At 56.7% G+C, this 11,826-nt stretch overlaps 2 protein-coding genes across 7 annotated transcripts; one reads left to right on the top strand and one right to left on the bottom strand.

Annotated features, from left to right (window-relative positions):
* Positions 1 to 476: 476 nt before the first annotated feature.
* On the bottom strand, positions 477 to 3,468 carry HIRIP3 (HIRA interacting protein 3). Of its 2 annotated transcripts, none has more exons than XM_084881855.1 (7): positions 3,307 to 3,468; positions 3,109 to 3,229; positions 2,886 to 2,997; positions 2,075 to 2,691; positions 1,113 to 1,275; positions 935 to 1,033; positions 477 to 859 (listed from the first exon to the last, which is right to left on the bottom strand). In XM_084881855.1, the coding sequence occupies exons 1-7, from the start codon at positions 3,369 to 3,371 to the stop codon at positions 699 to 701; spliced, it is 1,338 nt and encodes a 445-aa protein (XP_084737981.1). In that variant the 5' UTR covers positions 3,372 to 3,468; the 3' UTR covers positions 477 to 698. The 2 variants fall into 2 exon arrangements, with proteins under 2 accessions (XP_084737981.1, XP_084737980.1); XM_084881854.1 differs by having other exon boundaries at positions 1,367 to 2,691; positions 3,307 to 3,441.
* A 366-nt stretch (positions 3,469 to 3,834) lies between these two features.
* On the top strand, positions 3,835 to 11,826 carry INO80E (INO80 complex subunit E). 5 transcript variants are annotated; one of them, XM_084881877.1, is made up of 8 exons: positions 3,835 to 4,156; positions 4,310 to 4,380; positions 4,595 to 4,647; positions 7,416 to 7,494; positions 7,590 to 7,701; positions 8,048 to 8,164; positions 10,716 to 10,808; positions 11,459 to 11,826. In XM_084881877.1, the coding sequence occupies exons 1-7, from the start codon at positions 4,076 to 4,078 to the stop codon at positions 10,785 to 10,787; spliced, it is 585 nt and encodes a 194-aa protein (XP_084738003.1). In that variant the 5' UTR covers positions 3,835 to 4,075; the 3' UTR covers positions 10,788 to 10,808; positions 11,459 to 11,826. The 5 variants fall into 5 exon arrangements, with proteins under 5 accessions (XP_084738003.1, XP_084738002.1, XP_084738000.1 ...); XM_084881876.1 differs by having other exon boundaries at positions 11,312 to 11,826; XM_084881874.1 differs by lacking the exon at positions 10,716 to 10,808 and having other exon boundaries at positions 8,099 to 8,164; positions 11,312 to 11,826.

Below are 11,826 nucleotides of genomic sequence, written 5' to 3'. Positions count from 1 at the left end.
ATGCTCAAACTCCTAGCAGCTCCAGGCTTACATCTTACCAGCAACTTCAACAGCAAGAATCCCAGCAAATTCCTGAAGTGACCTCATTGGCTCCAACTATAGCCAGAGACCTGGCATGGTGCTCTGATTTGTAAAGTGTAGGTCCTGTACCCCCACCCCTTGAATGCTGAAGGAGATGGCCCATAGACCAAGGGGCTGTTTTTTAAAGGGGAAGGAAAACAAACACCAGTTGTTTCCAAGTTATTTCATTTTGTGCTTCACACTCTTAAAGCTAGATTGTCAGAGTCCTTCCACCAGGAGCCACACTCTTCTAAGAGAGCCTGGTGGCAGACTGGATGGCAGGGTCTGAAAGCTGGGACTTCTGTGGAGAACCTGAGGGAAATTAAAGGGAACTAGATGGGTGGGTGGGAGGACAGTGGCCACTTCTCAACCTCCTGGCCCAAAGGGAGGGGGGGAGGGGGAGCACGGGGGACTAGTTTTGATGAGGTGATTCAAACATTCCTTTATTGAGTCTTAAAAAATAAACTGTAAGCACTGTACACTGAGGACGTGAAGCAGAAATAGAATCCCAGTAATGGTACCTGGGGGTTTCAAGTGGGAAGAAAGGTGCTTCTCTAGGCACAGAGTTTGGGTTGGCTGGGTTGCTATACATGTGTGCTTTCTACAGGTGTGCAAAGCTCCTCCTGGTAGAGGGGAGCTTAGTTACTCTCGCCGTCACTGCTGATGATGCCACGCATATGAGACCAGTCCGGGCGTGGGGGGCAGTGCCGCTCTTCCTCCGAGTCCAGGGTCCGGCGGTACAGCTCCCCGGGGGCGGCTGGTTCTGAAGGGTTCCAGGCCGTGCGTCTCCGTGGCCGACCTGGGGGAAGAAGCAGATTAGTTGTCTGAACGAGTCCAAGCCCCATCCATCTCCGGGCAGGGAGAAGCCTCTCACCCGAACAGCTGATAATGTTAGTAATGTCCAAGGATGCCACCTCGGCTGCCTCCTCACGCTGCTCCTTCAGAGCCCGGCACTTCTCTAAAGAAGGGTTACCTGGGAGAGAAGGGGCTTGTGATCCTCTCCCCCCAGCAGCCAAGGACCTCCTGCAGCCCCCGGGCACACCCGGCCTAACCCTTCATGCCCAGAGCTTCCAGCTCTGCCCGGAGGACACTCAGGCGCTCCTTGCGCGAGCGGCAGGAGCCCAGCAGCTTCTTGTAGTTGCGATGGGCGCCACAGGCCCGGATGTAGCGCTTCAGTCTCATCACAGCAGGGTGGTCCTCGTCACGATGACCAGCCTGGCAGGAAAAGACGACAGCTGAAGGTCAGGTCTGCTGGTCTGACTCTAGGTCTCTTAACTGTGGCCTCCCGCCCCATCGTCTCCCTCACCTTCCTGCCTCTGGGTTCCGGGCTGCCATTGGCCGAAGAGGACGAAGAGCTTCGTGACCTGCTTTTCTTGGCGCTCTTCCTGTAGGAGCGGCCCTTCCTCTCCCCCTGGAGACTCCCCCCCGCCTCGCTGTCACTCGCCTCCCTCTCCGAGTCACTTGCCTCGCCATCGGTTGTCTTTCTGCTTTCTGCTTTGGCTGGCTTTCCCCTGCCTTTAGTAGCTGGTTTCAACTTCCTGCAGCTGTCCTCCCCATCCTCCTCGCTGCTGCCACTCTGCCTTCTGCCACCAGCCCACTGGGTCCTGTCCTTGCCCTTCCTCTGCACTAGGGGCTCTTCATCTCCCTCACTGTCATCTCCGCTGCCTGCTGCGCTTTCCTTCTCTTCCTCTCTGGCCGCCCTGTCCCCCAGCACTTCTGCTGCCGGGCTTTTCTGCTTCCTGCTCCTGTCCTCCCGAGCGGACTTTTCCCCTCCACTGTTCGGAGCTCTGGGTTTCCGATCCCCCTCTCTGTTCTCTTTCTTGGCCAGCGTCTCCTCTCCCTCACTCTCCGTCTCACTTTCCCGGCGTCTTTTGGCTCTTTTGTTTTCCATCCTTTGAGCAGGTTCTTCCTCACTGTCCTCACTCTCCTCGATGGCCTGCTTCCTACTAGCTGACATCTTGCCTGGTACCTGCTTGTTCTTAACTGTGGCCTCCCGCCCCATCGTCTCCCTCACCTTCCTGCCTTTGGGTTCCGGGCTGCCATTGGCCGAAGAGGACGAAGAGCTTCGTGACCTGCTTTTCTTGGCGCTCTTCCTGTAGGAGCGGCCCTTCCTCTCCCCCCGGAGGCTCCCCCCCGCCTCGCTGTCACTCGCCTCCCTCTCCGAGTCACTTGCCTCGCCATCGGTTGTCTTTCTGCTTTCTGCTTTGGCTGGCTTTCCCCTGCCTTTAGTAGCTGGTTTCAACTTCCTGCAGCTGTCCTCCCCATCCTCCTCGCTGCTGCCACTCTGCCTTCTGCCACCAGCCCACTGGGTCCTGTCCTTGGTCACACGTTTCTTCCTAGTCATGCCTTTGGACTCCTTTTCCTTATTCCCTTCCTCACTGCTCTCTTCTTTCCAGACCTTACTTGTTCTATCAGAGCTCTCTTCCTCCGAGCTCTCCTTCACTGCCTCCTTCTCCTCTAATCCAGTCTTGTATGCAGTCAGGTCCCTCTGGTGTTCTTCCTCGTCGCTGCTCTCAATTGCTCTTTTTGAGGCCCGCTTTGGACTCTCCTCTGCAGGACTGACTGCCGCCCCCATCCCATTCTTTGCTGGATGGCTGAAGCAGTCTGGACTGGAGGCTGCAGCACTGGGCTCTGGAATGTGGAGAGAACAGAAGGTTGGGACAGGTTGTCTCAAACCCTGCTTTGACAGATGAATGCAGAGACAACAGGAACAGCCATCAGTCCACCGTGTTCCTGGTTCCTGACGACCTCATCCAGGGCCTTAGGACATATTACATGCACAGTAAATACTTTCTGAATGAACCAACTATGCAGAAGGCACTAACCTGAATCTGAATTCAAACGGAACCTTTTTCTCTCTGGGTCATTGGAGGATATGGGGGGCTTCTTTGTCTTCTTGGCAAGGTTTAGTCCTTCTCTGGCACCTGCTTCATCCACCTGTTTGTGCATCAGAGAGCAAAACGTATAGAGGTGATGCTCTGCCACACCCCTTCTCTGGCCCCTACTCCGCAACAAGCCCTCCTCCCGTGGAGGGGGTTCCGCCCACACCTGCATCTTCAGCAGTTCCTCCTCCACGAGCCGCTTCAGTGCCTGCTTCTCCTTGGGACTCAGGTGGTCGCTGCCGGTGTAAGCCAAGAACTTCCGCCGCACGATGGAGTGGGTGAGCGTGCTGCGGAGAGAGATGTCAAGGGGGAGTCCCCGGCCCGGCCATGCCCTTTTCCACCCCAACCCCGACCTCCAGTGCACCTGAGGTCCGGACGGCCTCGGAAGAAGCTACGGGTAAACTCCCGCATCTCGTTCTCCCGCGCCATTTTGCTCGATTGGGATTGGTGGCCCCCGCCCTTTTTCCTCTCGGCCTCCGTTAGCGCGTTTGACAGGAACGTGCGCACGCGCAGTGCAGTGGCGTTGTAAGGCGAGGGACCGTTGGGTGTCCGTTGCAGGGCGCTTGGGCTGATTTCCCGGGAGTTGGAGGGTCTCGCGGCTCCTCCCTCCCCCCACCTTTTTTTTTTTTTTTTTTTTTTTTTTTAGAATCGATCGTTTTTTAAAAACTTCGATAGAAACCTTCGGCGCGGCAACCTTTGGGTGTACGTAATCAATCCGCGACGCCTCCGTCCGTGGTCTCGGGCAAGCTAGGCCGCTGTGACTTCGAAAGACAGAAGAAAAGGGACATCTCTCCTGAAAACTAGGACTCCCCGGGGGAAGAGACTTGTGCCTTCCAATCTCTGAGCACATGTAGAAACAGTAAGGGCGAACCTCCAGCGTCCGCCATCTTTGTGACATCATCAAGTCGCGGCGACACCAGCGTGGGCGTTAACGTAGTCCCTGGAAGCAGAGTTCCTTTCCGGTATTCCCTGAGGGCCACTGGGTGGTAACGAAAGCTGGGCGCGGGGCACGCCGGGAGTTGTAGTCCCCGCAGGCACCGTTTCCTTAGTCTCCGGAAGCGGAGGTTTGGGGCGGGGCTGAGCTGTTAGGGTAGCGGGACTTCAGTGCCCGGGCGCTGCTCGCGGGGCCGGTCATGAACGGGCCGGCGGACGGCGAAGTGGACTACAAGAAGAAATACCGAAACCTGAAACGGAAGCTCAAGTTCCTCATCTACGTGAGTGATGGGGCGAGGAGGTGGGGGGTGAGGCCTGTCGCTGGCAGGACCGCAGCTCACCCACGAGTAAATGGAGTGGGCTGAGCTGTCGCCAGGTTCCGGGCCCCTTTGCGGGCCACCGCCGGCTCAGCGCGCACCTTGACTGTGATACAGGAACACGAGTGCTTTCAGGAGGAGCTGAGGAAGGCACAGAGGAAACTGCTGAAGGTGTCCCGGGACAAGAGGTGAGACACGCCGGGCGGGAGAAGGGAGCGCTGCGGGTGATGAGGTCCCTGTGGATGTGCATATTCGGACCCAGTTACAGGAATAGGGTCACACGTGCATGGTGCCTGCCTTGGGGCTGCTGCAGGTTCCAGCGGACCAGCTAGAGGGGACAGGGCCAGGACAACATTGCTGAGCAGCAGTAAACACTCTTGTTCTCCCCTCCTCTTTCCTCAGTTTCCTCCTAGACCGGCTCTTGCAGTACGAGAACGTGGATGAAGACTCTTCGGGTGAGCATGAGGGATAGGTGGAGGACGTGGTTCCTGGCCCTTGAGCAAGCTAACTGGGCCCCTTCTTTTAGGCTGCGGAGGCGATGCAGCCGCCAGTGGTTCTTAAGCCTAGCTGCTTGCCCTCCACCTCTGCTCTTCTTCCACTCAGGCATTTACTGAACATCTGTTTTAGGCACTGTGTTTGGAGATACTGTGGTGACAAGATGGATGAAGTCGCTTGGAATTTTTATTCTAGTTGGGGATAATAAGTAAGCAGGAAATGAGAATGTTAGATTTGATAGGAATAAGGTATGAATGAGAGGTTTCCAGGCAGAGAGAGTAACAAAATGCAAATACTCTGAGGTAACAGAAGAGTCTGAAGAGTGGAAGGGCTAAAGCATATAAAGCCGTGTTTTCAATTTATTTATTAATATATTTTTATTGACTTCAGAGAGGAAGGAAGAGGGAGAGGGATGCAAACATTCATGATAGAGAATCATGGATCGGCTGCCTCCTGCAAGTCCCCCACTGGGGTTCAAGCCCACAACCCGGGCATGTGCCCTTAACCGGAATTAAACCTGGAACCTTTCAGTCCGCAGGCCAATGCTCTGTCTACTGAGCCAAACCAGCTAGGGCTGTTTTCAAACTTTTTAAACACTATTTACAATCAGCAATGTATTTTACATCATGAATAAGTCTCTACTTAAATACTTATCAAACAAAATTTAATGAAACTGTTAAGATCACTATACACATTTTTAAAAATATATATTTTATTGATTTTTTACAGAGAGGAAGGGAGAGGGATAGAGAGCTAGAAACATCGATGAGAGAGAGACATCGATCAGCTGCCTCTTGCATACCCCCTACCAGGGATGTGCTCGCAACCAGGGTACATGCCCTTGACCGGAATCGAACCCGGGACCTTTCAGTCCGCAGGCCAACGCTCCATCCACTGAGCCAAACTGGTTTCAGCACTATACACATTTTTTCCTGACACTTTTTAGACTTTTTTTTCACTGAATGCTGATTGCAAACAAATAAAATGACTTCATGACCTACTAATGAGTTGGGACCCACAGTTTGAAAAGCCCTAGAGTGGCATTTGTGCCTCTCTTCCAGGATGGGGCCCTCGGAAGCCATGTCACGTACAATCACCTCTCTCTGTGGCCCCTTTAAACATTGGTCTGGAGCAGGGTCAGCAGATAACATTCAGCCAGACTGCTTGTTTTTGTAAAAATTTGATTGGAACACACACCTCCACTCATCTCCATATTATAGGAGGACAGCAGATGATAAATGAGGCCAGAGCAGAAGGTAGAAGCCAGCTCATCTAGGTCATGGCAAAAGCATTTGGCTTTTATTCTGGCTTCTCTTTGCCTTCTGTTCCTTCCCTCAGGTATTCCAACTAACTTCTGACCGAGGGGAGTTTCAGGGTAGGAAGCCAGAAAGACAGCAGGTTCGTGGTCAGAGTGTGATAGGTCGGAAGAGCACGACTGCACACACGAGCCCCGCTTGCAGCCTGGAGAACCCCCCAGTCTGGTCGGGGAATGTCCACACGTGACAGCTAGCAATGTGAGGAGAACCGTGACGGGGGAGAGGAGAGTTCTGGAACAGCAGTGATTAGCTGGCCTGAGGATTTGGGAAGACTTCTCAGAGAGGTGCCATTCAGTCACACTTTTTCAGTCACAGTTGACATACAATATTATGTTAGTTTCAGGTGTACAATAGTGATCAGACATATTAATTTGCTTCTTAAAGGATATGTCTCGGCCAAGAAATTGAGAAAGGCACATCACATGTAGCAGTTATTTGTCAAATGAGTGATGGACCTTGTAGGTAGAGGCACAGACTGTGAAGTAAGCGTTGTTTTGTGTGTGTGTGTGTGTGTGTTTTTTTTATGTTTTATTGATTTTTTACAGAGAGGAAGGGAGTAAGAGGGATAGGTAGTCAGAAACATCGATGAGAGAAACATCGATCAGCTGCCTTCTACACACCCCCTACTGGGAATTTGCCCGCAACCAAGGTACATGCCCTTGATTGGAATCGAGCCCGGGACCTCTCAGTCCGCAGGCCAAAGCTCTATCCACTGAGCCACACCGGTTTGGGTTAAGTGTTGTTTTTTATCAAATTGGCTGGCATGATGTGAAGAGTGTAGTTTGGTTGGGAGCTCAGAAAGGCAGGTTGAGGCCACAGTAAGCATTTCAGATGTGATCAGGACGTGGGTGGTTCTGGATTGGAGTGGCCAGTGCGCTGCAGGAGAGGTGGGACTGCTCAGGTGGCTTTGACTCACAGGGCAGTGGCTCCATCTTGTGGCAGTTGGGATGGGGCAGTGGGTGAAGACAGGAGAAATTTGAGAGATGGGTTAGCAGGACCCTGGATCGCAGGAAGTGGAGCAGAGGGGGGAGCTGAAAGCAGCTTAGAGGTGAATAAGGAAAGAGTGGCGGAAGTTAGCCAGGGAGTCAGAGACCAGGGTTCAAGTTCAGCCCCACACCTCACTCTTAACCTCAGTGACCTCATCCAGAAAATGGAGGTGAGGCCCTCACCTTCCTTTGGTGAGGCTGGGGGGCAGGAGGAAGTGCTTGACAGGTGTTGCCATGGAGGAGCCGGCAGGACGTGTGTGTGGAAGTCAGTTGTAAAGGACTTTGTAAGACGTAGAATCTGTGGGCTCCCGAATAGCACATGCACCAGCTGGAGAGTCCGCTTCCCTGCAGCCCTTCCACAGAGTCGAGGTTATACCTCTGGGGTGGACAGGAACCCTCCCCACTGACCAGCTCTCCCCCTCACAGACTCAGATGCCACTGCGTCTTCAGATAACAGTGAGACAGAGGGGACACCCAAGCTGTCGGACACGCCAGCCCCCAAGAGGTGAGAAGAAGCCATCATTCCCTGGGGGTGGGGGTGGGGTGGGCGGCACCTGGGCCTCCCAGCTCCCTCTGACCCCCTCCCTGTCCTTTCTCCAGGAAAAGAAGCCCTCCGATGGGGGGTGCCCCCTCTCCCTCCAGCCTCTCTCTGCCGCCTTCCGCAGGGTTTCCCCTTCAGGCCTCCGGGGCCCCCTCCCCGTACCTGAGCTCGGTGAGTTGGGCTCAGGGATGGGAAACGGTGACAGATGCCTGGGAAGAAGGTGGGATCATCTGGGGAGCGGGGCCGGGCCTCGGGTGAACTGGCCCAGCTCTGGGACATCCCTTGGAGGGTGAGTCCTGGCTGCCTGGTTCTCGCTGGTAGGAATGGGGGGTAGAGATGACTGAGGAGAGCAGACCCCAGGACAAAGTCCTGCTGCTGTCCCATCCCCTTCTGCTCTCAGAAGCCACACTCATCATCATCTCTTGTTTTTCCATTCTTCTTCCTGTTTGCATTTTTTCCCTTCACCCCCCACCCATCCATTCCGTTTCCCATCTCCATCCCCCACTCCCACCTGCAGCTGGCTTCCCCCCCCTACCCCCCATTCCCTTCTGACTACCTGGCCCTGCAGCTGCCCGAGCCCAGCCCCCTGAGGCCCAAGCGGGAGAAACGGCCCCGCCTGCCCCGGAAACTCAAGGTACCCAGCTCGGGGGTGTTAGGGAGGGGCCAGAATGGCAGCAGGAGAGCCATCTGAGGGAGGCTCAGGACAGTGGCTGGGGGCCTGCTCAAGAATTTGGAGGACTTGTTGGGGGCTGCTAGGAGCCCAACCCACGGCCAAGTACTGAGAGACATGGGTCAGAGAAATCCTGGCTCCCAGGCCCGCTGTGGAGACAAATTGGGGGGAGGACCAGCGTTGGGGGACTCAGGGTAAAGATGCTAGGGTCCTGCCCTTAGTCTGCTGTGGTGACTGGGGCCAGGCCTCTGTGATGCCCGGCAGCCCGGAGGGAGGGAGGGGTGTGGGATCTAGAATCCATCAGGGCTGCACCCCTTGAAACCACGGGACCTTGAGCAGGGTCTTTCACCCTCCGAGTCTCAGACTCTGTGTCAGAAAGTGAGCAATCAGAATACACGTAATCAACAAGTGTTACCGAGTGGCCGCTGCGCACCGGCCACTGCTCTAGGTGCTGCAGATGAAGTGGTGAACAAAGCACAAACCTCTGCCTGCAGGAGCTCGTATTTTAGCACAATAGGCAGAAGATAAAATAAACAGGTGTCCGTGCAGGTGAAGAGGATGGGAAGCAGCAGACTAGATGGGCACTCGTGTGGTCTGGGATGATATTTGGCAGAGACTTCACCGAAATGAGAGCAAGCCATGCGGCTCTCTGGCAAAGTGTTTCAGTCAGAGACTAACCAGTGCAGAGGCCCTGGGGTGGCAGAGTGTGTGCATATTTGGCTGTTCAAGCCCCAGGAAGGAGTCTGTGATCAGATGAAAGCGAGAGGGAGAGAATGATCAGGGAGCAGGTCAGGGAAATAGCGGGTAAAATTGTGTAAGGCCTTGTAGGTGTGTAAAGGCTGTGAATGAACAGGGAGTCTTTGGAGAGATTGGGCAGAGGAGAATCTGATTTACATGGTAACAAGATTGCTGGCACTGCTGTGTGGAGAATAGATTGGGGGGGGGGGGGGCGGAATCTGGTCAGGATGGAAATGGGGAGACCAGTGCGGCGGCCGCCGCAGTGAACCAGATAGCAGTGGGGAGGGTCTGTTGCAGAGAATGAGCCACGGGAAGACAGAGTGGCTGTGAGAAAGAAGCCAGGGCGGGAGAGACGCGGAGTTTGGTTTTGGACGTGTTGAGACACTGTCTGGAAATGCCAGCAAGACAACTGGGTGGTGAGCCTGGGCTCACAGCATGGAAGTGGATGCGACCAGTGAGCTGTGGGTGGAGGAGAGGAGAGGCCTGCGCACTGAGCTCGGGAGACATGGCACAGGAGGCGGTGCGTCCAGCGCTGGGTCAGAGTGGGAGAGGTACAGGCTGGAGCTAAGGTGCAGACACCCAGGAGAGAATATGGTTGGGAGAGAGGCCCAGATCAGTGGCTGTGCTTGGGGAAGGCCCCAAAGAAGAGGTAGCACTGAGCCCAGGGTAAGAGAGATTGGGTATTACAGGCTGAGGCGCTGGTGGAAGGAAGACAGAGGACATGGCCACGGGTTGTTTGGGCAAGAGCAGGAGGGATGAGAGGAACAGTGTTGGGAAAAACTAGGATTGGGGGCGCCGGGGGTCATAGAAGGCCTGAGGCCGAGTCTGGCGGGTCCGTGAAGGGAGTGGGGGTCGCTGGCTTCTGAGTGATGTGGCGTGAGGAGGGAAAGCAGGCCAGTTGAGAGCCTGGGCTTCAGTCAGACTCAGCTGGGTTTGAATCCCAGCTCCTCCCTGTGACCTTGGGCATGTCATTGGCCTCTCCGAGCAGCTTCTCGTGAGGTCATTGGGTCACTGTCAGTTAAGTGCCTGGTCCCTGGTAAGCCACAGGTAACGGTAGCCGCTGCTGGTCCCTGAGGAGGCCGCTGAGAGTCTAAGCAGGGTGCGGGAGTGGGAGCTGAGCGGGGCCAGGAGCAGTGGCCAGAGGAGGGGACAGTCCTCAGGCCGCTGTGTTTTTCAGCCATTTGTGGTCCCCTCCTATGTGCGCACACGGGAGCCTGGTGCTGGACACAGGGTGCTGGGCCTCCTGTCACCAGTCCTGGCGGTCACTGTCCCTGAAGTGCTGACCCCGATTAAAAACCCGCTCTGGCCCTCCACAGCAGGGAGGGCAGGCTGTGAGGCTGAAGGGGTTAAACAGTTTCAAGGGCCACTGTGAAGACCACACCTAAGCGTTCGCTGCCACCCCGCCCAGGGCCGGCGGGCACTGCCCAGTGGGGCCCCTGCAGCCTGTTTTCTCCTCTGGGCCGTGCCCTCCTCCCCTGCAGGTGACCAGAATGGTCAGAGCGCGTTCACGGGAGTCCCTGTCAGCATGTGCTCAGGCTGGCGTGCGGGCCCCGGGCTCTGGGGGAGGTGTGAGGGCTACAGGACGGGCTGGCGGGCTGGGCAGGACGAGGCCACCTCCCAGCCTCAGAGGACACAGAGGACGTTTGACAAATAGAGCGGACACTGCAGGTGGAAGGACCGCTCGCCCGTCTCAGGCACGCAGCCCTGCCCGTCCCGCGGGCAGCGAGGAGCCTGAGGCCGCCCGTGGAGGAGTGACACGCGCAGGTTTGTGTTTTAGAGAGCTCACTCTGGCTGCAGTGCGGAGGAGGAGCTGGAGCTGGGAGAGGCTGGAGGCAGGGAGTCCAGTTAGGAGGCTGGTTCCGTAGCCCAGGTGAGCTGAGAGGAGGGCCTGGCCTGGGCCAGTGGCTGCGGGATCCCCCGAGGGGCCGTCCCAGTATGAGGCCTCGCGTAGCGGGGTGAGCCCTAGGGCACCCCTCCCACCGAACCAGCGAGCCCCCTTAGGAGAGGCCAGTGGGGGCCGGTGGAACCCGGTGCCTAGAGGCAGGCAGGCAGGTCCAGGCTGTGCTGCTGTCCCTCACAGGGGCTGCCCAGGTGCCTCCCGGTGAGGCCGGGCCCAGCCTTCCCTCCTGGTTTCCTGTAAGCCCCACCCGCCCTCATCACTGCCTCCATCACTGCCACCCCTACCCCCAGGCACCTGCTAGTTTGAGACTGAAGTGGCTACCGGTAGGGCAGGCCCCTGATTCCAGCATGGCTGGCCTGGCTGCGTCCAGTACCCCTTGAAGGAGCCTCTGCCCCTCCCCACCCCCAGAACTGCCTCCTGGAGGCCCCATGCCTTCCTGACGGCCCGCCCTGTGTTTCTTCCCCCTGCTGCAGATGGCGGTGGGACCCCCGGACTGCCCTGTGGGAGGGCCGCTGACCTTTCCCAGCCGGGGTTCTGGGGCTGGGGTGGGGGCAGCCCTGGCCCCACTGCCGCCCCCTAAGATGCCCCCCCCCACGATCCTGAGCGCAGTCCCTCGGCAGATGTTCAGCGATGCAGGCAGCGGGGACGATGCCCTGGATGGAGACGATGACCTGGTGATCGACATCCCGGAGTGACCCCTGCCCGAGCCCCTGTCCGCCCTGTGCCAGCACACGAGCCCAGCTTCCACAGAGACATTTATTGACGCCCAGTGCCATGCGGCCACTGACACGATCAGAACAGGCGTAAACATGCACACATGTCCCCTGGAAGGAGGGCCCTCGGCCTGGGGACAGTGATGGGGTGAGTGGCTGGACACCTGCACCCCGGGGAGGCCGAGACCCCACGGGGCCTCCCTCCCGTCTAAAAGGGCAGCTGTACAGGGCTAGACGTTGTTAACGAAGGTTCTGTATTAAAGGAGTGGCTCTTT

Source organism: Pipistrellus hanaki (genome assembly GCF_964339955.1).
Source record: "Pipistrellus hanaki genome assembly, chromosome: 4".
Lineage (NCBI taxonomy): Eukaryota > Metazoa > Chordata > Mammalia > Chiroptera > Vespertilionidae > Pipistrellus > Pipistrellus hanaki.
The sequence above is the reverse complement of the archived record's forward strand: the minus strand, read 5'-3'. Positions and strand labels throughout refer to the sequence as shown.

Bases quoted from the DNA above. Each gene is read 5' to 3' on its own strand.
- HIRIP3 (XM_084881854.1), bottom strand. From the start codon at position 3,371: ATGGCGCGGGAGAACGAGATGCGGGAGTTTACCCGTAGCTTCTTCCGA. The intron at 2,998-3,108 runs GTGTGGGCGGAA...ATGCACAAACAG, and splicing joins AGGAACTGCTGAAGATGCAG to GTGGATGAAGCAGGTGCCAG. The intron at 860-934 runs GTGAGAGGCTTC...TTCTTCCCCCAG, and splicing joins TAACATTATCAGCTGTTCGG to GTCGGCCACGGAGACGCACG.
- INO80E (XM_084881873.1), top strand. From the start codon at position 4,076: ATGAACGGGCCGGCGGACGGCGAAGTGGACTACAAGAAGAAATACCGA. The intron at 4,381-4,594 runs GTGAGACACGCC...CTCTTTCCTCAG, and splicing joins AAGGTGTCCCGGGACAAGAG to TTTCCTCCTAGACCGGCTCT. The intron at 7,702-8,047 runs GTGAGTTGGGCT...TCCCACCTGCAG, and splicing joins CCTCCCCGTACCTGAGCTCG to CTGGCTTCCCCCCCCTACCC.